The following is a 25,644-nucleotide window of genomic DNA, read 5'->3' on the forward strand; positions in this document are numbered from 1 at the left end:
CAAGTCTCATTAACGCACTCTACTACTGACATTACTAACTATTGACTTCACCTGCTTGCCTCGGCCGCATGAGTAGGAACTAGTCCTTCCTCTGTTACGGACTTCTGTCGTGTGCTGAGAGAGCCTCGACGACTTCTCTCTCCTGCTGTGGGTAGCCGGGCCTCAAATGAATCGCTGGTCTGCAGAAAAAGTACTTCTCCAATGCAATATGCACTACTCAACCTGCAGTAAAATGAGAGCATCCGAAAGAACGGCACAGCAATAAAATGGTTTGCATGGTGCACCAAAGCAAAATACATGGCTACATCCTCAACGTACTGGACTGTGATGGAGAATAAGATAATAAGGGTCAAAAAGGGATACTGGACCAAAGTGAGGCTAGAGGTCAAGCTCTTCTTTACTCAACAACTTGTCATTTCACTACCTGCAGCAAATGCCACGAACACTGTTCTCTGAGTCTCTGTCTCTCAGTCCGAGTCAACAATTTCTGCTTTGTATCAATGCCACTCAAATAGAGGAGTGTTGCATAATCCTGCTCTCCATTGAACTCAGTCGTCTTGGGGAAGATGGAGACGTCGAAAGCACTCAGCAGCATTTCCCAGTGCCCAACGAGGCCTGTCCTTTTGAGTAGGGGTGCTGTTACGCAGGTAAGGCTATTTCAAAAGTTTGTGGCACAAAGTTCAGTTTCACAGGTAGCTTTCACGGAACTGCCAGACTTCAGCCACAAGAGTACTCAGGGCTGCCCTTCGGGACTCCTTGGAGCTCCTCACTGGCTAACCGCCTTATTCTCGCTCACCCCGGATGGTTCCCTTGACCGCTTCAATAGCCTTGGCAAGGATTCCTGCACGTGCAGCGAGCGCATGCCCCATGCATTGCAAAACTACTGAAAGGGTCCCTCAATGCACAGGGGTCCCGGAAGGCAGAGTAAAAATATGGCGGTAAGTGATGCAAAACAACAACAAGAAAAACAAGAACCTGGCAGGACGTCTTGTGCTGGTCTGACTATCAAAAAGCTGCCAGCTTTACCTCTTAGGAATGTCTTCTCCTTCTCTTTTGTTGTGACTTGAGATGCAAAAATGTGACAGCCTCAGCGCGCGTGAGAAGATACTAGAGCAATGTTGCGCATCTGCTCATTCACTATTTTCATGCAAGACCTTCGTGCATTTAATAAGTATGGCAGGACAGCGAGTTATGTACAAATGAGTTTGTGGGAAATGTTCCAAAAATACAGGGTGTATGCAGAAAAGGTAGCCCAACATTTCCGTACATAGCGCATTCCCTGCATACCGTACGAACTTCCCACGGTGCACGATGATGCATTTATGCGATGAAACTCGAGGCAATATTTGTGGTAACCAAACTCTGCATAACAAAATCATTAGCCATGCAAACTTTGCTCCGTGTATTTCCAATGGGACATTGCAGTGTAGCATAGTCGGATCGGCCTACCCCTGGGGTGCCACCTATGCAGAAACAAAACAAAATCTGGCACGCCTAGTGGTAACTAAACGCAACTGTGCCGTGACCACCATATTGACTTCTGCATAAGCAATTCGGTATGCACGGAGTTTGGGATAACTTTTTTGTTTCGCGAAGATTGGTTACTACGATTTTTGTGCTGGTTTTCATCGCATAAATGCGTCGCATTCGTACAGTAAGCTGCAAACGCGGTACGTGCATAAACGTGGGGCTACTTTTTCTGCACCCTGTACTTTAGCTCTATGCGTGTCTAACTACTAGGCAGTACTATATGGGCAAATAAAAATGGGGCTTGCTTCATTTTTAAAAACCATTTTAAGGTAATTTGACCGTAAGACAGCAGAAGCGAGTGCAACACCAAAATATGTATCCATATACAAATGGAAGAAATAAATGCCCACCTCAATAGTCATGCGGCTACTGCTCCTGGCTCCTCCGCTCCGATTACTCCTGTTACTCCTACAATTAAATGCAAGATGATCGAAGTATGTATATCATAGCTATATATTTGACGCTTCCCAGTAAACACAATCATATGCAACCATCACTGCACGTACAATACTAAAAATGTCAACAGAGATGCACACAGAACATTTACTACAGCTTTTTCCGGCGTTATTAATCCTCTTGTCGTACATTTTAATCCTTATACCATGACATTTAATCCATTTGCCATCGGAATTAATCCTCCTTTCATTATTTTTAATCCTCATTTCACATAATTTAATCCGTTTCTCATGCAATTTAGTCCAAGTGACTGTGTGTGGGCTACATGACTTTCTTGTGTATTTTGGTACAATTCCCATGTGTACGCATATTGCACATGCTTTTCACTAATATTGTGGGTTTCTGCACTATAACGGGATACTGTGGGACTGTCAATCTGGATTACGGTGTTGTGGGACTATTCCCATATCTACGAGTATTACCCATGGAGTTCATTAAAAACGTGGATTTCTGAACTGTAATGGGATACTGTGGGACTGCCAATCTGGATTGTGATATTGTGGGACCATTTCCATGTCTACAGATATTACATATGCTTTTATTAAAAAAGGTGATGGGATTGCATGGGACTGCATTGTGATGGGATACTGTGGGACTGTGTATATGGATTACGATAGTGTGGGACTATTCCCATGTGTACGGATATTGCCCATGCTTTTCATTAGATATGCGGGTTTCTGCACTGTAATGGGATACTGTGGAACTGTGGATCTTCATTCCGATATAGTGGGACTATTTCCATGTCTATGGGTATTACCCATGCTTTTCATTCAAAATGCATGTTTCTGGAGTATAACTGGATGCTGTGGGATTGTCTATCTGGTTTAGGATATTGTGGAACTATTCCCATGTGTGCAGGTATTACCCATGCTGTTCATTAAAAACACGGGTTTTTGCACTAATGGGATACTGCGGGACTGTCAATCTTGATTAGGGTATTTTGAGACAATTCCCATGTCTACGGGTATTGCACATGCTATTCATTAATAATGCGGGTTTCTGCACCACAATGGGATACTGCGGGACGGTCAATCTCGATTGTGGTATTGTGGGACTATTCCCATGTCTACGGATTTTACCCACGGTTTTCATTAAAAATACGGGTTTCTGTACCGTAATGGGATACAGTGGGATTGTCAACCTTGCTTATGATATTCTGGGGCTATTCACATGTGTGCGGGTATTACCCATGCTTTTCATTAAATATGCGGGTTTCTGCACCTTAATAGGATACTGAGGGATTGTCGATCTTGATTACGATATCCTGGGACTATATGCATGTCAACGGTTATTCCACTTCCTTTCCATTAAAAACGTGGTGTTTTGCACTGTAATAGCATACTGCAGGTCTGTAAATCTGGATTAGGATATTGTGGGACTATTTCCGCGTCTTTGGGTATTACCGGTGCTTTTCATTAAATATGTGCATTTCTGCACTGTAATGGGATACTTTGGGACTGGCAATCTTGATTACGATATCCTGGGACTATAAGGATGTCTATGGGTATTCCCCGTGCTTTTCATTAAAAACGCAGGTTTTTGCACTAACGGGATACTGTGGGACTGTCAATCTGGATAGCGGTATTGTGGGATTATTCCCATGTCTACAAATTTTACCCATGGTTTTCACTAAAAATGCGGGTTTCTGCACTGTAATGGGATACTCTGGGACTGTCAGTCCTGATTACGATATTGTGGGGCTATTCCCACGTCTACGGGTATTGCCCATGCTTTTAATTCAAAATCAGGGTTTCTGCACTGTAATGGGATACTATGGGACTGTCTATCTGGATCACAGTATCCCATTACAGTGCAGAAATTCGCATAATTAATGAAAAGCATGGGTAATATCCGCACACATGGGAGTAGTCCCACAATATCCTAAACCAGATAGACAGTCCCACAGTATCCCGTTATACTGCAGAAACCCGCATTTTGAATGAAAACATGGGTAATACCCATAGATACTGAAATAGCCCAACAATATCGTAATCCAGATTGACAGACCCGCAGTATCCCATTACAATGCATATAGTCCCAGGATATCGTAATCAAGATCGACGGTCCCACAGTATCCCATTAAGGTGCAGAAACCCGCATATTTAATGAAAAGCATGGATAATACCCGCACACATGTGAATAGTTCCACAATATCACAAGCAAGGTTGCCGGTCCCACTGTATCCCATTACGGTACAGAAACCCGTGTTTTTAATCAAAACTATGGGTAAAATACGTAGACATGGGAATAGTCCCACGATACCGCAATCTAGATTGACCGTCCCACAGTATCCCATTATGGTGCGGAAACCCGCATTATTAATGAAAAGCATGTGCAATACCCGTAGACATGGTAATTGTCACAAAATACCGTAATCAAGATTGACAGTCCCGCAGTATCCCATTAGTACAAAAAAAGCAGGAGGAATACCCATAGACATGCTTAGTCACAGGATATCGTAATCAAGATTTCCAGTCCCACAGTATCCCATTACAGTGCAGAATCCCACGTATTTAACGAAAAGCATGGGTAATACCCACACACATGGGAATAGTCCCACAGTACCCCATTACAGTGCAGAAACCCGCATATTTACGAAAAGCATGGATAATACCCGCACACATGGGAATAGTTCCACAATATCCTAAACCAGACAGACAATCCCACAGTATCCCGTTATACTCCAGAAACCTGCATTTTAAATGAAAAGCATGGGTAATACCCATAGACATGGAAATAGTCCCACAATATCGTAATAGAGATTGACGGTAACACAGTATCCCATTACAGTGCAAAAAAATGAGCTTTTAATGGAAAGCACTGGGAATAACCGTAAACTTGCTTATAGTCCCAGGATATCGTAATGAAGATCGACAGTCCCACATTATCCCATTACAGTGCAGAAACCCGCATATCCAATGAAAAGCCTGGGTAATATCTGTACACCTGGGAATAGTCCCACAATATCGTAATCCATATACAGAGTCCCACAGTATCCTATTACAATGCAGAAACCCAAGTTTTTAATGAAAACCATGGGTAATACTCGTAGACATGGGAATAGTCCCACAACACCGTAATCCAGATTGACAGTCCCACAGTATCCCGTTATGGTGCAGAAACCCACAATATTAGTGAAAAGCATGTGCAATATGCGTACACATGGGAAGTGTCCCAAAATACACACAAAAAAGTCATGTAGCACACACACAGTCACTTGGATTAAATTGCATGAGAAACGGATTAAATTATGTGAAATGAGGATTAAAAATAATGAAAGGAGGATTAATTCCGATGGCAAATGGATTAAATGTCATAGTATAAGGATTATAATGTACGACGAGAGGATTAACAACGGCGGAAAAAGCTGTAGATGCAGACAAACACTGTGTACCACCTAAGCAATTTCACAGTCAATATAATTCGCAAAATTCAGACACAGGCACTTTTGCAGAATACTGTGCAGGACGTTCACTTCACGCTGAGTGGCCATTACGGTATCATGACATAGCTGTTCTAAATCAGAGTGCAGGTAATAAGAGTCTTTGCTTGGACAGCGAGAGAAAGACATGTGCAAACGGTATGAAGGTTGGGTTGGAATGTGTACTAAAGTGGTGAGAGCACTACAATAAATGGCTGCCAGTGAACCAGATTGACATTGGGGAAATAGTTTATTGCTGGATCCAGTGCCTGTGCTTTTTCACTGTGACAACTAATATTTTGCAGGACCTTAATTCCGTCGAATAAAAAACAGCAAATTGGAAAGTTCACAAAAAATTGCAGCTTTTAAGGTATAATCTGGCCACAGATGCATAGCAGCATAATCACACAAAACTGCCCACAAAATGCTGAAGCACGTCATCTTAGCAGGAAAACAAAAACCAGCGAGTGAAGAGCTGACACTGAACACACATCGCTTAAGGGGGTTGAGACACTTTCATAGATGTGGTTCATTACACCGTGGCCGCATTATACTTAGAGCCTGAAGTTTTCGGGAAATATTTTTTTCTAAATTCGGGGGGTAAAAATCGGGTAAATAAACATGTGCACTAAATTCATGCGAATTCAGGTGAAAAAACTTCCAGTATGCTAAATTCGGGGAGAAATCGGGCTCAGTTACTCAAGCCAACTGTAGTGGTTTGGTACATACGGTGATGTAACTGCAGTTGCTGCCAAACAAGTAAGTTAGTGCATTCCTACAGACATCCCAGTGAGGGGAATTTGCCGGGTAAAAATCGGGTTTCACCCTAAAGAGTGGACCTTCAATTTGGGGTGCAAATTCGGGGAAGAATCCGGTAAAACCCTAAAGCTTCAGGCTCTAATTATACTGCACGCCAGAATACAGAGGAAAAAAGAATTATTCTTCTACGTATCGCACTCAGTGAGATGCAAGCCCTCGAACATGCTCCCTAGCAAAGAGTGGACGGCACGAAGCTCAGAATTGTGTCCAATACCATTGGGAGCCATAAGCATGTGACTTCTCGTGTGCTGCCTCACTGGTGGTACGTGGGGGCTGTGATGTCAGAGTCGTAAGGGTTTCGGTATTCACTTTGCACGCTTCTCTGCTTCTATTACCCTCTTGCTGTGAAATGTTCAATGGATGTTCACAGGGATGCAAAGAGCCATCTTTCACGTTTATCGGGGGTAACCTGCTGTGACCTGTCACAACCCATTTAAAGGGGGTCGTTGAAATATGTGTAGGGGTTCTTTGTTTTCGGGTTAAACCTGTACCTGTGATTTTGTACGACAGCTTCCCCCCGAACAAATTTTCAAGAATTCAGGTAAAACCCGATATCTCCCCGAAATCCTTGCAGTCATTCAACTTGTCGTCCTACGTAAACCGTCGGAAAAGTCAATAATGATACATATCAGCAAAGGAAGCTATTTGTGACAACCTATTTGCCCTCCCTTTATAATCCCCTCCTGCAGCAGTCTAAAACGAGCTTTTGTGGAGCTCGGGCAATTGTTCGAACACCACAGTCATTCACTGCCCCAATTCCGAGCGGAAATATGAAGGTTCTTGTTTCTCATCCCAGTGTCACAGCAGTGGCTTGTTTCACATGCCTTTCGTTTGACCCAAAAATTCCCCGATGACACACTGAACAGAGATCACAGCGCCCGATTTCTCCCCGAATTCTCGACGATTTTTCCCTCCCGAGTTTGAAAAATCATGAAACCTGAAAATGAAGAACCCTATATATGTGGTTGATTACAGTATGGATGTATATTGCACTGCGCATCAGAGGAGCAAGAGTTACGGCAATTCCCATTGGCAGCGTCGTAAGCAAGTCACCTCTTGCACACTGCCTCACTGGCAGAGACATCTGCAGTGATGTCACAGCGTGATGTGTTTCGGTATTCATGGTGCAAAACTTCAATGTATCTATTACTCCCCTTGCTGTATAACTTGGGTTGCAGGTTCACACAATTGCAAATAACTGTCTTTCACATTTGGGACAAACTGTCACGACCCTCGTAATCAAGGCAGCATTGCCTTTTTCCTCTCCTCAGCCCTCAAAATTTTTGTTAGTGTATTCTTACGCTTGATCCAACGCCAGTCCACAACGCTGGGCCAAAAGCAGGCTTCGTAGACGCAAATACTGCCTCCGGAAAGATACATTTCTCTGGAAGGAAGAGACACGTGATCATGCAGTGCTTGGACCTCCAATCCACGCAATTAAGATTAGTACCTCTTCCTTCAGGGCATCCCTTAGTAGCTGACTTCTTCGCCTTATGTATAATGTTCCTGCATCAAGGAGTCGGGAATGTACGGTAAAATTCATGCATGGCATTAAAGGGAGGTTAATGGAACGACTCACCATCGTTCCAGGAAGTCCTCACCACACACAGACAAAACATGAAGAGAAGCGCACAGCACTCACTGCTCTACAAGGAAGAGCACTGTGTCTTGTCCGTTTCACATAGCGGTTTCTCTGTGTGTGGTCAAGTTCCATCGGAAAGATGAAGAATGGATGCCAACAGGGATCAACTCACTGTGCTAATTAATAAAACTATAATGAAGCACATATAGCAAAAACGAACACGAAGTAGAAAAAGGAGTATACCATATTCAGACTACTGTGAATGTGGTTAATTTCGCGGTCCTAACAATTTGCAAATTTGCCAGGTGGCAAGTGTGAGGGATATTTTGTGGCACTTGACCTTCATGGTGTACATTCCAGGCAGCTGTACTGGTACCGTCAAGAGTTTACGGAGCACCATGGCGACGCATTTCTTGATCTGAGCGGCACCCCAGCAGTGTCTGGAGCGGACACACTTACTGAGAGTTGCATGGAATGCCCAGTCACCTATCTGTAAGTCTATCTGTTCCTGTTTGCTGCGATGGCGTTGCTCCCATGGAGATGTAAACACTCTGGTGTTACATATACTTCTATATCAGGATCTGTGCCATGCAGCTTATCAGAGTCACAATCAACAAGTCTGAAGGCCGGTTCCCACATACAGCGTCTCGCTCTATAGCGCTAGAAAGTAGCACTCAAAACCTAGCACTGTTTTTCCGCTTGCCATTCTCACATACAACCGAACACACAGCGGAATCCTGCTGAGGTCACAGGAAATGTCGTTGTGACGTCATGCACTGGTACAGCTTGGGACAAGAGTTTACGGGACTATCCTTGAGTTTGCTGAACAAGAGCGAGAAAGGCTCCACCTCCTGGACGCTGGCCAATAGGACGACGCAGAGGGCAGGCACTTCCCAAGCCACAGCCCTCGCCTAAGAGATGGTGCAGTGTTACTGCTGTTTAGCATGTCGCTAGGCTTCAGCTATGGCGCACCAATCTAACCAATGGCTGAACGAGACTTAGACAGGAGTGTAGCTACCGTTATTTCGCACGGGAAATGCCTGCCCTCTGCGTCCTTCTACTGGCCCGCATCCAAGTGGGGGAGCCACCCTCGCACTTGGTCAGCAAACGCAAGGACAGTCGTTTACGGAACACAGCACCTGCTTATTCCTTCACCGGAGCGGCTCCCTGCTCGCTGTCAGGAAGAGATCGCGTAAGAAATGGGTGGCCGGCTATTCTACCCATCTCTCAGTATGTGCGTCCGCTCCTGTTTGCTACTAGGTTGTCGCTCCATTGGAGAAATGCGACACCCCAGTGTTCCGTAAACTTTTGTCCCAAGATGTACTGCCATGATTGTTAACCGTCCACGTCGTCGTCGTTGCCTTCCCGCTTTATTGCTTCGAGCCCTGTGTAACAAATCGCTATATGTGGGCCATGAGGGTTAGCTAGGATATCGAGAACTATTGAGGCTTCTGCAATATTCACGCAGTATCAAACCCTTCCTTGGCGAACTCAACGCTGACGATCAAACATACATTGCAGGATTGATAACGAGAGTGGAGTGACAAATTCATGTTCAAATTAGCGTGTTGTTCAATGTGCGCTAAATATGTATTACGATTGTGCTACAACAAATTACACTCAGCGGGTCAGTTCAACTTAGTGCAACTCGTTAGCTACAAATTACAGTTTCTCTATGCCTTCCTGTCATCGTTTACAACATTTCAGGGAACACTAAATTTGGGAGAAAATGCAGACTTCAAAATGGACAAAAATGAAGTCCTCACAAAAGTTGCTACTTTTACAGTATTCTGACATTTTGGATACTTTGAATGTGTTTCTGAAAGTACTACTTCATCTTAGCAGTTGCTGTGGTCCACCCAAAAAAGTAACGATTATTCTCAGCTCCAGTTCGATTCAACACTCTAGCAGTCTTCGACTGGGCTGCACTTTTTGAACTGCAAACTGTGCAAGTTCCCGAATTCGATTCAATGGAGGTGCAGTCTTTGCACTACAATCAAAAAAGGTGTTGTGGGAATGCAGCAACGAAAATACTGCACCTCCTCCAATGTCCAGGCAACGTTCTGTGCACTGTTGAGCTGATGACGTGAATGGGGGAACTGTGGTTGATCGCTTGTTCTTGCTCCTCGAGTCAATTAATACAACAGTTGCGCAAAATGTTGTGAAGCAGTTCAGACATATGTGACAAATTATCTGAAGCTTACACCTTTGCATTCGATTGGGGTCTGGTGTACTTTCCGCGGGCGCAGCACCTGTAGTGCACTTCGCTTGCACTACCTTACACTGCATGGTGCATTGTTGTGTCAAATCGATGACAGCTTCTGATCAGAATGCATATTCTGTTACGACTTCCCTGTAAATCTGTAGATGAAAGAAATTTCGAAAGCAACATCACAACTCCTCGCAATAACAAGAAGGTCGCTTCCTATCGCGAAATTTTGCCGTTTCACAGGCTTTGTAATGTACTAGGGAGAATTTGGAGGAATCGCCCCCTTCATTTGAAAAATTACAAAGAGGCATGAACATGTGTACCCTCAACTGTAGATAAGGCGCTTAAACTTATCTACAGCTAAGAACCCGACGTTGTGTCAGAACCCTTACAAAAAGAAAAAGAATAGCAAAGAACGTACGGAAGCCTGGATCATGTGGCGACCTATAGGCATTATATCGCGCATCCAAGGCCAATACTTGCTGCCACACAGCTGCCATAGCGTGGTGGTATGCCTTCACATATCAAGGACGGGTGTCCCGAGACGCTATGCTACAAGATTTACATGTGTCCGACTACACCTGCATGTTCCTCGCACTTCCGTGCATATTTGAAACGCTTCTGCGTCTTCTGCTCTTGCTTTTCTTTCTTTGCGGCAATGTAGACAAGTCAATCCAAGTCAATATTGGTCAATAAGCAAACAAGAAAAAAAAGAAAAAAAATAGGAGTGAGAGAGACTGAAATATCCACAAAAATTGTTGTTCACATTTAATTTTATGTAATTTAATACCTTCATGCATTTTTGTACAAGTGAATTATTGTTTGCTCTGCAGAGCATTCTATATTTTTGCTTTATTTTTGGTTGGCGATGTACGAGGCCGCCATCTTGCTCCCCACCCAGTGCACGATCCTGTGGGAGTCGAGTAGTCAGCGAGGTTTTCCGGTTTTTAGGTTCAGCACGGTGCTCAAAGTGGCCAAATACAGTTAACACATCCGTACAATATGCAAGCAATCAAGTGTGTAGTGGTCGGCGACGGGTAAGTGCCAAACTATTGAAGCGAAACGGAACGTTTTACTTTGCCTGTGGGAAACCTTATGAGTGGCAACTCCCAAACTAATAACATCGACACATAAAACGCCGGTGGAGATCCGCCGTTCCTATATCATGTCATTTTTACAAGCAGGAGGATGGCATCACAGGTCTCTATCTTACGATGAATTTATCAGCACTTTGGAATGGTGTTAATAGGTAGGCTGCGATCGCCCACCTGAAACTCCTAGCAAGGTCTTAAGTGGCTTTTATAGAACGTAAGAAGTGTCCTGCGGCATGTATGTTTATGAAATATACAGCGGTTTGTTTCGCTGTGATGTTTTACAACGAAGTTAGGCCACTTTACATTAGTTGAACGAGTAATCGTGTTTCGCAAGAGAACGCCGATTTTGCATCCCACACGCTACTGTATGGGTTTGGAACACAAGAAACAGTGCCACTGAGCTGTATTTGCGCGAAAACAGCGTCATCCTGGACAACCCACGTGGAGCTCTTCATTGTTATCATTCATCCGTTTCGAGCAGCGAAATGACAGGGTTTTGGTAGAAGTGTCAGACAAGTGTACACAGCCGAAGGCCACGAACAAGCTTCAATCATTCGCGTGGTCAAATTTGTACACAAAGCATTTGTGTCTCTTCCACAAGAAAAAAAAAAAATACATATTTAACACAAGCTCTTTCCATCACACCTTTCGAGAACCACATTGGTGTTAGGTAACCCTGACAACTCTTCCACAGCCCCAAAACAAAAATAAGTAGGTGGGGGGGTGCCTTTCTTGACTTGCTCCACATTTTGCTCCCTCCTTCCAAAGCTAAATTAACCGCCAAGGACGTATTTCCGGCTCAATTATTGGCAGAAGCTGGGGTTTACATAGGACGGTTGGGGAATGATGACACGTGACAATGTTTGTCTTGCTTTGCATAGTAAATCCTGCTACTAAACTTGTATGTTTGTTTTCCATGGTTGATGGGTGAAATCTTTTTGTGTGCTTCCAGTGCCGTGGGTAAAACTTGCCTTCTCATCAGTTACACAACCAATGCCTTTCCTGGGGAATATATCCCCACTGTGTAAGTATTACAGCCATATTTTAAACCCTTTATCACACATTCGCACAAACGCAAAGCAGTGTAGAAGAAGTTCCCCAAAAGATGTCAATGTATTTCAGTGCCATACCTGTAGGTATAGAAAGCTGATATTAATTTTGATGTATGTGGAGTATGAAAAATTCAGCCTGCATAATGTACCGTGATTTTAAAATGCATTTACCGAGTCAAACATTGTGCACAGAAAATTGTTCAACATTAGTGCTTGACAGTGTGCTCGTTAGCCTGATATAAGAACAATGAAGAACCATAGGTTAAACTGATCACCATACTTGATAACACAGTCTCCCACGTGTAGTCTGTATTTCTGGTGTCTTCCAATAAAGCCGGTGAATATATTAGTGGCATTACATTTTTGTACCATTCAGACGAGAGGTGTAATTAATGTGTAGAGGTGTCACCGATTCAGGAATGCCGACTGAAGCAGTTTTCTCAGTTGTGTGTTGGAAAATTGCATGCTTGGAAACATACCTGAATTGTCTTGACACCTTTTGACATGGGTGACTTCTCGTTATCCCCGTTTGACAATTTGAGTGTGTGCTGTGTCCCTTCTTTATATCTGCTATTCTGTGATGTAAAATACTTTCCCTGTTACTGGTGCCGGTTTTTAAACTACCGATGTTTCCACTCAGTGTGGGTTTAGACGTCACCTTGTATGCCAGCACATTGGTCGCACAGTTCCTTAGACAAGAAATGTTAACTGGTGTTGCTCATTATATAAAATTTTGTATTAAATCAATTATGAATTAACTTCAGCCACGTGGTAAGTGTCCACTGAAGTTGACTAACCATCCTTTGAATAATGCTTTCTCACTACATATTTTTCTTGGCAGCTTCGACAATTATTCGGCCAATGTGATGGTGGATGGTAAGCCCATCAACCTGGGCTTATGGGATACAGCAGGACAGGAGGACTACGATCGTCTTCGACCACTGTCATATCCACAAACGGTTCGTCTGTTTTGGCTTGTTCGAAGTGGTGGTGTTTTTTAACGTGCATCTGTAAAGTAATGTCGCCCTCAATTCAGTTGAAAAGTGTTGTAATACACAATATGTAATTATGAATAGAAACATGTATCGGGAAAGTTTTGCTTAAGTTCAGGTAGATCAACCGCGACTGGAAAAGCAAAACGAGAGAGGCTAACAGATGGCGCTAACATCCATGCAGTTTGCAATGTTACAACTGCTCAGGGGTTACTGTAATTCTGCAAAACTAAACTTGCACACTATAGCTAGAGCCTGAAGTTTTAGGGTTTTACCCGATTCTTCCCCGAATTCACACCCCGAATTTAAGGTTGCCTCTTTAGGGTGAAACCCAATTTTTACCAGGCAAATTGCCCTCACTGGGATGTCTGTAGGAATGCACTAACTTACTTGTTTGGCAGAAAAATGCAGTTACATCACCGTTTGTACCAAACCGCTACAGATAGTTTGAATAGCTGAGCCCGATTTCTCCCCGAATTTAGCGTACTGGAAGTTTTTTCACCCGAATTTGCATGAATTTAGTGGACATGTTTATTTACCCGATTTTTACCCCCCGAATGTGGGAAAAAATATTTCCCGAAAACTTCGGGCTCTAACTATAGCATACTTCACATGAAAATGCATACTTTGCCATATTTCTGTCATTTTACGGGAGCTCTCTTCTTGGAAGGTTTTCTTGGTTTTGGCAAGGCTTTGGGTCCTCTTTTGCAAAAATTAATTCCAGTCGCAATAGAATGTTTTTTATGTTTCAGTGGGATGTGGTGTTGAGCACCCACACTGGCTGCTCCACTGCACGGAACGCTGCCCACAGATGTTCTTTATCTTTTCGTATAGGGATGTTTAAAGTTTGCACCTTCTCTGAGTGCTTTTGATGTGCGTGCATGGGCCGTACTTCACCTTTGCCGTTATCATACCGTTACGAGGGCAGGCGACGTTCGCATTTAATTCTGCACTATGGTGCAGTGCTGAAAGCAAAGCCTCCAGCTGCACGATTTCTATCAGTGGCACAAGTTTTCTTTGTTGTTTCTGCTAAATGAAGGCAGTTTTATTTAAACTGTAACCCCAAATTAAATGCTCAAATTTTGATGTTTCATCAAGCATCTTTGAAAGTCGTTAATATTAAATGTATGAAGAAGTGAGACGTAATGTCTTGTGTGTGTCATCACAAGGCAGAGTTCTGTGTGGTGGTACAGCTTCGTCCAAACTTAACTTGAACACGGCGCCGGCCTGCGGAGCAAGAGGGACAACACCCTAGCGGCTCTAATTGGAATTATCGGGAGAGAGCGTTGAGGGCTGTCCTACTCGCATCACAGGGGTGCCCGTCTGAGATCTGGTGCTCCGCTTCGAACGGGCGCTGACTTTTACATGGATATTTGTTATCTGCACATCGTACCAGTCTGTTCTGGAGATTGCTGCGGGCGATTCAAATCTTCGCCAACTGATAGTGATTGTCCGCGCCGTTAGCAACCATGTCATTGGTATGTGTCATATTGCTGTAGCGGCGTCACATTGATCGGAATTGAGCAATAGAATGAAAGCAATGGAATAATAATACACGTAAATGCATTTTGCTGGAAAACATATTGTTGCTTAAAGCACCGCATTCCGCGCCACGTTGTATCATATGTTCGCGATGGCCAGCCAGTTGACAAGCTTGTTCCATTCTCCCAGTGATTCCCCTTGTGTCGCAGTGTGCTAGCAAAGAAGTGAAACATGTTAACTAAGTAATGTCTAGTAGCCGGCACTCTTATAAGTGCTACCCTTTATTTTTCTTCCCTTCTACCCTTTATTTCTTCAAACAACAACAACGAGGATGAGCAGCTTGCTATACGTCGAAATAATTTATGGTAAAGAAAGCCTTGTAGAACGTCGTAAGAATGGAATCTTCCATGCGACATCACAATGTGGTTACTCGATCGCATTATTCACGTATTCATTGTCCATTACCACTTCCATGCTGCTTCAAGAACAACTCGGGCTCGTTATGAGAGTGAAATTATCTTGAAGTGCTTGAACGCACAAAGCTTGTCCCGCGCAGTTAATAGCAAGGAAATGGCAGTTTTGAGGCAACTGATGTTGCTTCACAGCGATATCAGGTGGCACAAGGTCACGTAATCACTACAAACAAGCTGAAGCTTTGCGTCTCCTATCATTGCCCATTCGAAGTGGAGCACCAGTTCTAAGACAGGCACCCCAGTGATGCGAGTAAAACAGCCCTCAACGCTCTCTCCCGATAATTCCACTTAGAGCCGCTAGAGTGTCGTCCCTCTTACTCCGCGGGCTGGCACCGTGTTCAAGTTTGGACGAAGCTGTACATAGACATTACGGGTACATTTTGAAAGGTACCCAGAGGGCGCCAATAGCATGCTGTCTGCTAGAAAGACGAGTAACCGGGCAAATGTATCTTCTCCTGCATGGCCTCCCATGCCTGTGCACGTATAAACGCAAATTATTCCTTCTATGTCACATGATACTCCTGTGTGCTCGGAACGTTACAGGCTCAGTACACAGCACTTCTAAAACGAGAGTCAAAACAGAGTGTCCTTTTCCACATTTTTGTCACATCCAAGCAGAGAAGCGTGTCCCTTTACATACTAAATTAAAAATGTACTTGTGTTGTTTGTGCACTTTGTACCTTACTTCATGTCCATTAGCTGTATAGCACCTTGTACTGCATTTGAAGCGCAACTGCTGCCCGGTAATTTGTACTTTACTTTAAGCATGGTTTTTGATGTACAGCTTGGGACAAAAGTTTACGGAACACTGGAGAGTCATGGAGTCTCCATTGGAGCGACCCCCAGGTAGAAAGCAGGAGTGAGATGAATGGAATAGCCAGCCACCCATTTCTTAGCGAAAGGAAAGTTAGGTAGCAAGCGAGCTGGTGGTGACGATCCATTGAAAACCTGTGTTCGTGTTTGTCTGTTATCGTCCCTACCTCGTCTCGGGTTTTCAAGTCATGGACCCGTTTCTTATTCAGTCTCCTCCTAATAGCTAGCAGGCTGCTGCCCCAATGAGGAAATACACCAGTGCCGTGTTCCGTAAGCTTTTGTCCCAAGCCGTACATTGTCCATCACCGTTGCTTTGACTCTTGTGTAATGGAAGTCCAGGTTATTATGCAACCTTTGCTCTGTTTTAAAAATGTCACGCGTGCTTGCATGAGCACCATGCTTAAAAGTGTCCAATAAAGGCACGCTCTTGGTCACTCAGCCTTCACTCCACTGTGTGTGCTCTACCTAGCGAACACAATTCGAGTTAGGCAGAGCAGTGTTTGTTTCATTTGATAGCTCTTCCAGTGCTCGAAAGCAAGGCTAAGTCACATTTCCTCTTTCTGCCTCCGTGTTATAGATACCATTCCAAGAATGGGGGCAAACACTTTTTTCTTTTCTTTTTCTTTTTTTCTATTGATAAATACACGTTTTATAGTTCATATTTGCATTATACGCTATCTGGATCCCTTGTAATGTGGATATTGCTGATTCTGAAAGATGCGACCCACGCCGTTTCTGTAGCATGCGGCGCCCGGAAAAATGTATCGTATGTTTATCAATTTTGGATCTCCATTATCTAAATCTGTCTTTGTTAGTTTCCCCGGAGATGGACTTTCTGATAAGTTATTATTAGGCAGTTGCGCATTTCCTCCCTGATACAGCGCTTTTTGTATGATTCTACTATGTACATACTTACTGAATAGTGTTCGTGCTTTACGTCCAATCTTTCCCTCTTTTTGAGGGTTTGGTTGAACACCTGACTTGAAATATATGATGCACACGCGTGGTTGAGAAGTGCAGTGTGTACACTGACTAAGCAGGCAAAGAAATGTTACACTTGTATGGGGCCCACTGAAGTTTTTCCAAAAACATGTACGGTGCTTTACGTGCATGGTTGTAAAGCATTTAGTTAGCACTGTAGTTAGTGTGGTATATTTAGTTTGTTATTCACTGTGTGCTTGCATAAAGTTTATACTGTTCAGATAAGAACTGTAATTGGCATTCCATATGGCTCAGCTAGTCCTGTCACATCAGGAGTACCTTAATGGAAGTTAGTAACAATGAGCATTTCAACATCACATTGAGAGAGGACGTTGCTCAGCAGCAAGTGTTTCATGTACACCCACACCTCTCAATCTTTGAGCCTGCAGAACTAAACAGTGCTAATTATATAGCACTGTTGCAGAATATCCTTTCTGTAGGAACTGCAGCAGTTTATATCATGTAGCATTCTATCCACCTGTCGTACCTCTGCATAATCACAGGTGAATGTGTTGTTTTTGCTTGGCATGAAAAATATGTTGAAGGCATACGTTCGGTCTTTCTATGATTATTCGAAGCATAAAGGGTAAATGTAGGTACACATTGTAGTTTGCATTGTGCCACGTCTGACAAAAGGGACATGTCAAATCTTGACGAGTACACATTTTTTATTGCATGCACTGATATGTGTGCTTTGGATGGAGATGGTTAGTGAACTGAGGGGTTGGTGGCACCCCGGCATAGTTGTTGTCGTCAGACATTTTCAGAGGCAAGTTCATAATGGCAGAATGTCGATTAAGCACAGTGAGAGACCACTTCGAGACTACATCGAGATTTTCCATATCAGTTATTGACGGCTCATAGTCATCTATGGGCACAACAATCTCTGTGATACTTACTCTAGACAGACTCTATGCAAAACTTACACTGTTATCAAGTTGTCAAATGCATTAGGTATACAACAGCCCAGCACATGCAAGCATATGGGAGTTGTTGACGCTCTGTCCTCATGCACCTGTACCGTACATTTTTCATTGGAGTACTCATTGGCGGACAAGTTCAAAATATCTTTCATAGAGGAGCATTGTTGCTAAGTTGTCCCCTGCTATCTGAGAACTGCGCCATGTAAAAAGTCGAGCCAGGCTGTGCCAGAATATATCCAAAACATGATGACAATTGATGTTGTGAGGCTGGAACATATAGAAAGGACAAATTCACACAAAACCTCAAGTGCCTAAGAAATTAATGATGAAAGTGACTATCTTCTTTCATCGTATCTAAAACAGGCTAACTATTTTATAAAAAATCAATGTCAAGCACCTTTTGTGAAAACACTTGTTCTTATTATTAGTTTTAGGTTGGCTAAATGATGTCTGTATCCTGCTGGATTATTACGACCTCTGTGAATAATTCTGTAAGCAGTAGTAACTGCGACATTTAAATGCCTTGTTTCTTGTTCTTGCAGGATGTTTTCCTGATATGCTTTTCCCTCGTGAACCCTGCCTCATTTGAAAACGTCAGGGCAAAGGTATGTGCAGTTAGGCTCTCACTAACTCTATCACTAAAAAAGTTCCTCCAAACTGTGTGAACCTGCATGATGTTCAGTGATGCTTTTGATGCTTTTAGAAATTGTGAGAGCATTATAAGTTACAGTTGAGTACGTACTGGCATTAATGCAAGTGGCGCAATTGAGAAAATGGCTTTTGGAGATAATGAGCTTCAATAGAGTCTGACACCCCTTCAAAATACCTGGCATGTACCATATTGATCGGTTTGCGGTAGAAACACATTTTTAGGACCAATAATTACGTTGTTTTACGTCACGACAGTGAACCATGAAACCTTATCTATCGCAAATCCGTTCTCCCCCTTTACGTATATGGCTTTTCAAAATACGAGGGTTGTTTGAGGTTGACTGAGATTTTTATTTTTTTATATGCAATGGAAAATTCGGGGAGCACCAACCTATGTCAGTTTTTTGAAGTATTCACCATGTGCATCTAGACAATGCTGCCATCGCTGTGGCAACCCTTTGATGCCATTGGCGTAGAAGGAAGTGGGGTGACGACGTAACCACAAGCGGAACATCTTTCTGGAGGGCTTCAATCTGTGTGGAATGTCTTTCCTCCAAGGTGCTCTTTAAGGGTCCCAATCAAATGGTAATCGCTTCGGGCTAAATTTGGCCTATAAGGGGCATGGGGCAAAACCTCCCAGTGCATTTCAGCCAAGGTTCCTAAGTCACATTCGCTGTATGAGGCTGGGCATTGTTATGAAGAATGAACCTTCCGGACAACCCCCCAGGCCTTTTCTTGCGAATTGTGCTTCGCACGGCCACCCTTTATCAACGAGGGGTAGTGCTGGGCATTAATCGTGACCTTTGCGCCAAGAAGTCCACATGGATGGCACCCAGCATGTCCCAGAAGACAGTTCCCATGGGCTTCCCAACAGACGGCGGCATCTTGCTGTTCTTTGGCAGCAGGGAAGCCCTATGTCGTCATTCCTTGCTGCTGCTTTTTGTCTCTGGGGTGAAATGATGCATCCAGGTTTCATCACATGTAATGATTGATTGCAAATTTGTCCCACTCGATTTGAAACCAGTTCAGCAGCGGCTCAGAGACTGCCACGTGTGCTCCCTTCTGGTCACAAGTGAGGTGTCTGGGAAGCCATCTTGCACAGACTTTGCTGAGCAATAAGTGCTCGCGGATGATTGTCTTCACACTGACAATACAAATATTATGCTGGACTGCAATGTCCCAAACTGTTACTCACCAGTTCTCAAGGATGACTTGCTCACTCCACGTGATGTTAACAGTCGGACGAACAGGTCAGAGTGATGGCAATTGATGTTCTGAGGCTGGGACACATAGAAAGGACAAATACATACAAAGCCTCAAGTGCCTAAGAAATTAATGATAAAAGAAAGAAGTCACTGAAGTCAGAGACTTCCTTCTTGCATCATTAGGTCCATGTGGTTCATTCGTCACCATGTCCCATCATTTGCCAAAGTGCCTGCGTCACTCGTGCACCCTTTCTCTCGACATCATTTTGTCCCCATACTGTGCTGCATATTGCATATGGTCGTACTGTGTGGATGTGCATACTGTACTGTACTGCCAATACCACAGCTGGTTTGACTGTCTCCTTCAGAAGGAACTTGATTATGCATCACTGTTCCACAACAACAGATGCACTGCTCGTCATCATGATACAGTGAACTCTTGAACTCTAACACCCACTATCCGGGTATCTTAGTTTGACATAGGGCGAGTTTTGACTTATCAAACCTGCCTCAAATTTTGTTGAAAATTGCCCCAAAAATTGTTGCGCTGGCCAGTAGGATGATTAATTAATTGCCTTACAGTGTAAACTTTATTTTGAAGCTTCAGTTGATCACAAAGTAAATTTATTGCAAATCTGTGCTAGATGTGGCAGTACTTTCGCAGCTTTGGAAGTATTCTGGTATTTTCTCGTTTTGTGTACATAACTCGACCTACAAATCCCTGAACCCTTTGTAGGGACTGCACAATTTCCCCATTTTCGTCCTCTAACTCGACATATTTTTGCAAAACATCCTCGGTATTCCAAACTACGAAGCAACCTGTCCTTTTGACTTCTCACTTGCTCCAACGGCCTTTATCACTTCACACTTTTTTGCAAGGTGAGGGCCTCCGTTAATTTAACGTAGAACGCGACCAAAACAACATCAGCACACACAGAAAATGTGCAGTCCCCTTCTGTCTGGCTTGGCTCCAGCTTTCGATGGGATTGTGTCGGCAAAGAGTCAATCCATTTGTCCCTTTCAGTCAGTATGGTGGCTGCATTCGTGTCTTTGACGGTTTTGCAGAAATTTTGAGTTATGAGTATGAAAAATGTCCCTTGGGATAAAATAACTGTTCGGAATTGCCAATATTTTGAGATGAACGAGTTCGACTTAAGCAGGTACTTTTTACCAGTGATGGCCGCTTACTACTTCTACAGTAGTTTAACCATAACTACTAACTACAGTCGACCCCCATTTACCCGGACTTCATTTATCCGGATCCCGCGGTATCCAGACAAAAGGCACGGGAACAGATTTTCCTCCATGTATTTTGTTCTCGTTTATCCGGACTTCAGCTTCCGGACTCTGACAAGAATTCCAGGGAACGAAAGTCGAAAATTCTTGTAATCCAGCTTCAGTTATCCGGACTACTGTGAGTAAGAGGAGACGCTGACCCCGCTTCGTCACCCTTTTCGCTGTGCTGGGGTTATTCCCGTCACACGTCAGGGACCTACATTCCTCCGTAGGGGAGACAACCGTGCACGATGACCCCCTTCTCTATTTGTGTGCGTTGGGTCACGTTGACTAATGGAGTCATTTGGAAATACCTCGAGCAACTGTCCGGTTCTAGAGGGGAAAACTCGAACCCGAGGGCCTGCTGCTTACAGCCCGTTGGCCGATGAAGACGTTCCCCTAGCTGAGCTGCGATCCCTGATGCATAGGCTCACTGCGACTGCCGTAGATGATGCTGCGGTTTCTGACTCCGTTGACGTTGATAAGGATGACGACGTGTGTGCAGCTATGACTGATGACGGTGTGATTGCTGCTGTTGCCTCCGATGATGTGCAGCAAGACGGTGCCGATGACGCCAGTGAGAAACAAGGCTCCGACATTGACACTTTGCGTCCGCACTGACATTCTTCGAGCAGCGCAACAGCGTGGCTCAACTCTATGCAATTAGCAAAAGTTTGCAGGAATCGAGTGCCTACACTACTATGTAACAGCTGTCATTGATGAGATTTCTGTGTTTTAATTAAACCTTGCTCGGTAGGACGTTTCTATTTGGTCGTTTCATTTATCCGGAATGCACCAGTATCCGAACAATTTCGCCGGGAACGGCACCGTCCGGATAAACGGGGGTCGACTGTACTTCGCGATGGAGTAGTTTAACTAGTAGTTCAACTACTTTTCAGGGGAGTAGTTAAAACTACTTCTTTAACTACTGCAATGTATTTTAACTACATCTATAACTACTTAACATTGTCCATCAACACCAATCCCTTGTAGTGTTCTTGGACACCTAAATACGAAACACAAGCAATGATAATGATATTGAAAATAAGCTCTTGTGCCTACGTCGCTTAATTCACATACTGTCGTAAAACCCATGCCTGTCTCTTGTATATTATGCGCTGACAAAAGAGCTTGCTGCGGAAATATTTTCTATGGAGTGAAAGCTCCCGCTATAAAGGTACATACAACATGCGACGGACCATGTACGAGATTTACACTCAGACGCCTTCGTCACAGATCAATGCGCCACGCACAAATATTGTGGCGGGTGCCGATTGTGCCACTGTGGACCGTAAAATATTTTCGCTTAGCCACGATGATCGATCACGTAGCCATCCTACGTGGTTATGTGCACACCAGGACGGTAACCAAGGTATTACACAGGCTGCTACGATCGTCAAATACAAAGCTTGTGGCGGGATTCTTTCGTGCCTACGCGATAAACTAAGTTGCAGAATTATTTCACAGCAAATGAGGCTTCACTAGACAAGCATTAAAAGTCAAGATTTAGTACACGTGCACGGCACAATTGCTCTGCACCTCCGTTCTCATCAGACAAGTAGCTGAAGGTAAAAGTTGGAAGCACAATCGTGCCGTAAAGCTTGTGGCAAAATCGGAAGTAGTTGGCGCCTGCAGTCACCTAACTACTGTAGTTAACTACTCGAAATAGTAGTTTAACTAGTAGTTGCCACTACATTTCTGCAAGTATTTGATAACTACTTTTTAACTACAATCAGGTAGTTTAACTGGTAGTTTAACTACATGTAGTTAACTACTGGCCATCACTGCTTTCTACATTAAGGGTATTGCAGGTATAAGGGACATCATGGGGTGTTCGACTTAAGCCTACATTTCTACTTAAGCCTACATTTCTACTTAAGCAGTGTTTTACGTAAGAAAAGTTCACTGTTGCTGCCGCTGCTGCATGTGCCGCTGACAAGGGAATGATTGCACTTTGTCCTCCGAAGTTTTATTCAGTTATATGCACTCACTGATTCTTCTCGAGCAAAAGCCTCAGTCAACCTTGAACGATTCTTGTACAAATTTACGAGAGCTGTATCTAAACAATCTAATCAGGTGATGCAGGGGGTGAACTTCTGAGTGGGTGTCGTGGCTATGGTCTCATATCTAGTCGTTTACCTCATTCACATCCTTTGACTCGGAAAGTGCTCATGGTGTATTTTTACCAGTCTATTTCCTCGAGATATTGTTAACGATCATCAGTGTCTGTTGCCCCACGAACAGTTCCCTAGTTTTAACTCTCAGATCATGCCTGGTTGCATATGAATGGAGGGTATTGTACAGCACATTCCTTCCTTGGACATGTGACTGCTTTGCAGAAACCAGAGTATTCTCTGCCAATCACGTTCTGTCTGTTAAGCAAAAGGAAGAAGGTGAGCTTGTGCACGCATCATTCATTGTGTGCAGTCATTCTAGTCATTCTGTTCATATCTCTGGCACTTCCTCAACAATGTCGTTGCTCTTTTAGTAGTCACACCTCTGACTGTAGCCACGAAGATCTTTTCACACTGACACTTCTTTCTATAGTGGTACCCCGAAGTGAGCCATCACTGTCCCCAGACACCCATCATCTTGGTCGGCACCAAGCTGGACCTGCGAGAGGACAAAGAAACTGTGGAAAAGTTACGTGAACGCAAGCTGGCCCCAATCACCTACCCACAGGGTCTTGCCATGGCCAAGGAGATTGGCGCAGTCAAGTACCTCGAATGCTCGGCACTAACTCAGAAGGGTCTCAAGAATGTCTTTGATGAGGCCATCCGGGCCGTGCTCTGCCCACAACCAAAGCCCAAGAAGCGCCGGATGTGTTCCTTGCTTTGAACGTTGCTTCAAATGTGCACTCATTTGGGTCGAATCTTAATCTATGAGCATAAATCTTGACCTAGAAAGAGTGGAAAAGCTAACAACTGCGTTCTGCCGTGTCGGCGCTTCAAAAAAGTGCAGCCTAGAAGGACTAAAAGGGAGGTGAATTCTACAATTGAACTTGTATTTGGCAGGATGACTCGCAAGCAGAGAGCGGCAGTTGGTTGTCTCGGAAACAACAGAGTTTGCTACTCTGCGGTGGTGTTGATAGCTGGTATTGCTCTGGAAGTGTGACATGATGTACAGGGTAATCCGACATAAAGTAACCAGCTCTCTAGAGCATCAAACTAACAAAAAAGATAATAATAATAATATCGGGCAAAAAATTTTGTGTATGGAAATGAGAATTTCCACACATGTACCCATTTTGCATGTTCAACAGTGCAGTGGTGGGGTGAATACCAAAAGGAGATATAGTGTGTAATAAAAGCCAGAAGGCAGGGGTGTACCTAACAGTAATGTTGGCTTACACTAATTTATCTGACTGATGCAGAAGGTCAGATAGCATACATAGAAGCTTTGCCATTGCAACATATTGCTGGTAATGATACGGTACAAAGCAGACACTGCTCTTTGTGTCGTGTCTTCTCTTTCACTTGTTATCATACTTTTTTATTGTATCGAAGCAGTACCAACCAGCCCACGCTGTTACTTCAGAGCAGTTTAGTCACTATAGTACCTATGAGGTTACTGTGGTGTCTGTAATAATTGCATTATTTCATAGTGTTTGATATGCCTCATGCCTGATGAGCTCTCTTATCACTTGCTGTTGCATTAGATACCTGGTACTTTATCTAGGAAAACCCTGTGCTCTGTATAGCTTACCGTTTTTCACACTCATATTTGCTTCACAATCTCCCGAGCTGATAACGGCCACTTCGTTAGCCTGCGGCAATTTTTTCTGTTGTAACCACCACAGAGAATGGCTTTTTATACTTTTGGAGTGTGACAGGTAAAACAACACTGGTGTACAACATGAACGTGTTTAAATGTGTATAATAATAGTCCTGCAAATTTTTCCATTGTAGGAAATTATTCCTACTTTGGGAAGGAATTATGGGGAGCTTCCTTTCGTAGCCAAACAGCGTAACATTCATGTGTAAAAAGAATAAGTTTTTCAAAATGTTACATGATTGTTTGCTTCTAATAAATATATAGTTGTTTACAGAATGTGGTATGTTTTCTATGGCTTTCGCGAAAAGTACGGCTAAGTAATGCTGTCACTTTTTGAAGAGAAAGTAACTGTCTGGGCTGATATCTGCTTAGACCATTGTAAGAGTGACGAAATTTGGGCTTGTTGGTATGAGACCATATTGCTGCTGAGCGCTGTAAGACGAGGACTTAATGGAGCATTAAAGTGGTATCTAACATGGCCCAAAACTGCTGTCATCTTGTAAAGCAGTATGTGAAAAGCATTCCCACAAAATATTTGTCCAAAGTTGTATCACCACGGTGCAATTAATTTGGAAAATCGCTGCCGCGGTGACAGGCCGGAGCGCTCCAACTGCAGACCACACCCACTCTAGTGTGACGTTCGTGGTAGAGAGCCCCTCATTTGTTCGTAGGAAAAACCGTCTGCTACGAACATTGCGAGCCAGGGATCGGAACCGGTATTTTTTTCGGTCCGGTTCGGGTTCGGGTTCAGGCATATTGGTTCGGTTCGGGTTTAGCTCCGCTGAACCGAAATTATCAGCTTGAACCGGTTCAGGTATATCGGTTCGGTTCGGGTTCGGCTCAGGGAGAACCCCCCTCCCCCCCACCCCATACACATACACAGACAAAAAAAAATCTGTCAGCGGTCGGGGC

General features: G+C 43.7%; 2 protein-coding genes across 2 annotated transcripts in view; one reads left to right on the forward strand and one right to left on the reverse strand.

Moving 5' to 3' along the window:
• LOC135391366 (WD repeat-containing protein 13-like) overlaps nt 1–10,674 on the reverse strand; it is a 25,097-nt gene extending 14,423 nt beyond the window's left edge. Inside the window, exons 1-5 of the mRNA XM_064621620.1 lie at nt 10,439–10,674; nt 7,677–7,732; nt 7,528–7,610; nt 1,881–1,938; nt 52–179 (exon numbers count right to left, since the gene is read on the reverse strand). Coding sequence (XP_064477690.1) covers nt 52–179; nt 1,881–1,938; nt 7,528–7,610; nt 7,677–7,732; nt 10,439–10,517 — 404 coding nt within the window. The 5' untranslated portion in view covers nt 10,518–10,674. The remainder of the gene's footprint in view (nt 1–51; nt 180–1,880; nt 1,939–7,527; nt 7,611–7,676; nt 7,733–10,438) is intronic.
• Nucleotides 10,675–10,872: 198 nt separating this feature from the next.
• On the forward strand, nt 10,873–25,008 carry LOC135391368 (ras-related protein Rac1). The gene is made up of 5 exons (XM_064621622.1): nt 10,873–11,054; nt 12,064–12,135; nt 13,005–13,122; nt 18,370–18,432; nt 23,506–25,008. Exons 1-5 carry the CDS (start codon nt 11,020–11,022, stop codon nt 23,794–23,796), a joined length of 579 nt encoding a protein of 192 aa, XP_064477692.1. The 5' UTR covers nt 10,873–11,019; the 3' UTR covers nt 23,797–25,008.
• Nucleotides 25,009–25,644: the final 636 nt, after the last annotated feature.

The sequence above is a fragment of the Ornithodoros turicata genome, chromosome 4, assembly GCF_037126465.1.
Source record: "Ornithodoros turicata isolate Travis chromosome 4, ASM3712646v1, whole genome shotgun sequence".
Lineage (NCBI taxonomy): Eukaryota > Metazoa > Arthropoda > Arachnida > Ixodida > Argasidae > Ornithodoros > Ornithodoros turicata.

Bases quoted from the DNA above. Each gene is read 5' to 3' on its own strand.
- LOC135391368 (XM_064621622.1), top strand. From the start codon at position 11,020: ATGCAAGCAATCAAGTGTGTAGTGGTCGGCGACGG. The intron at 12,136-13,004 runs GTAAGTATTACA...TTTTCTTGGCAG, and splicing joins GGGGAATATATCCCCACTGT to CTTCGACAATTATTCGGCCA. The intron at 18,433-23,505 runs GTATGTGCAGTT...TTCTTTCTATAG, and splicing joins TTGAAAACGTCAGGGCAAAG to TGGTACCCCGAAGTGAGCCA.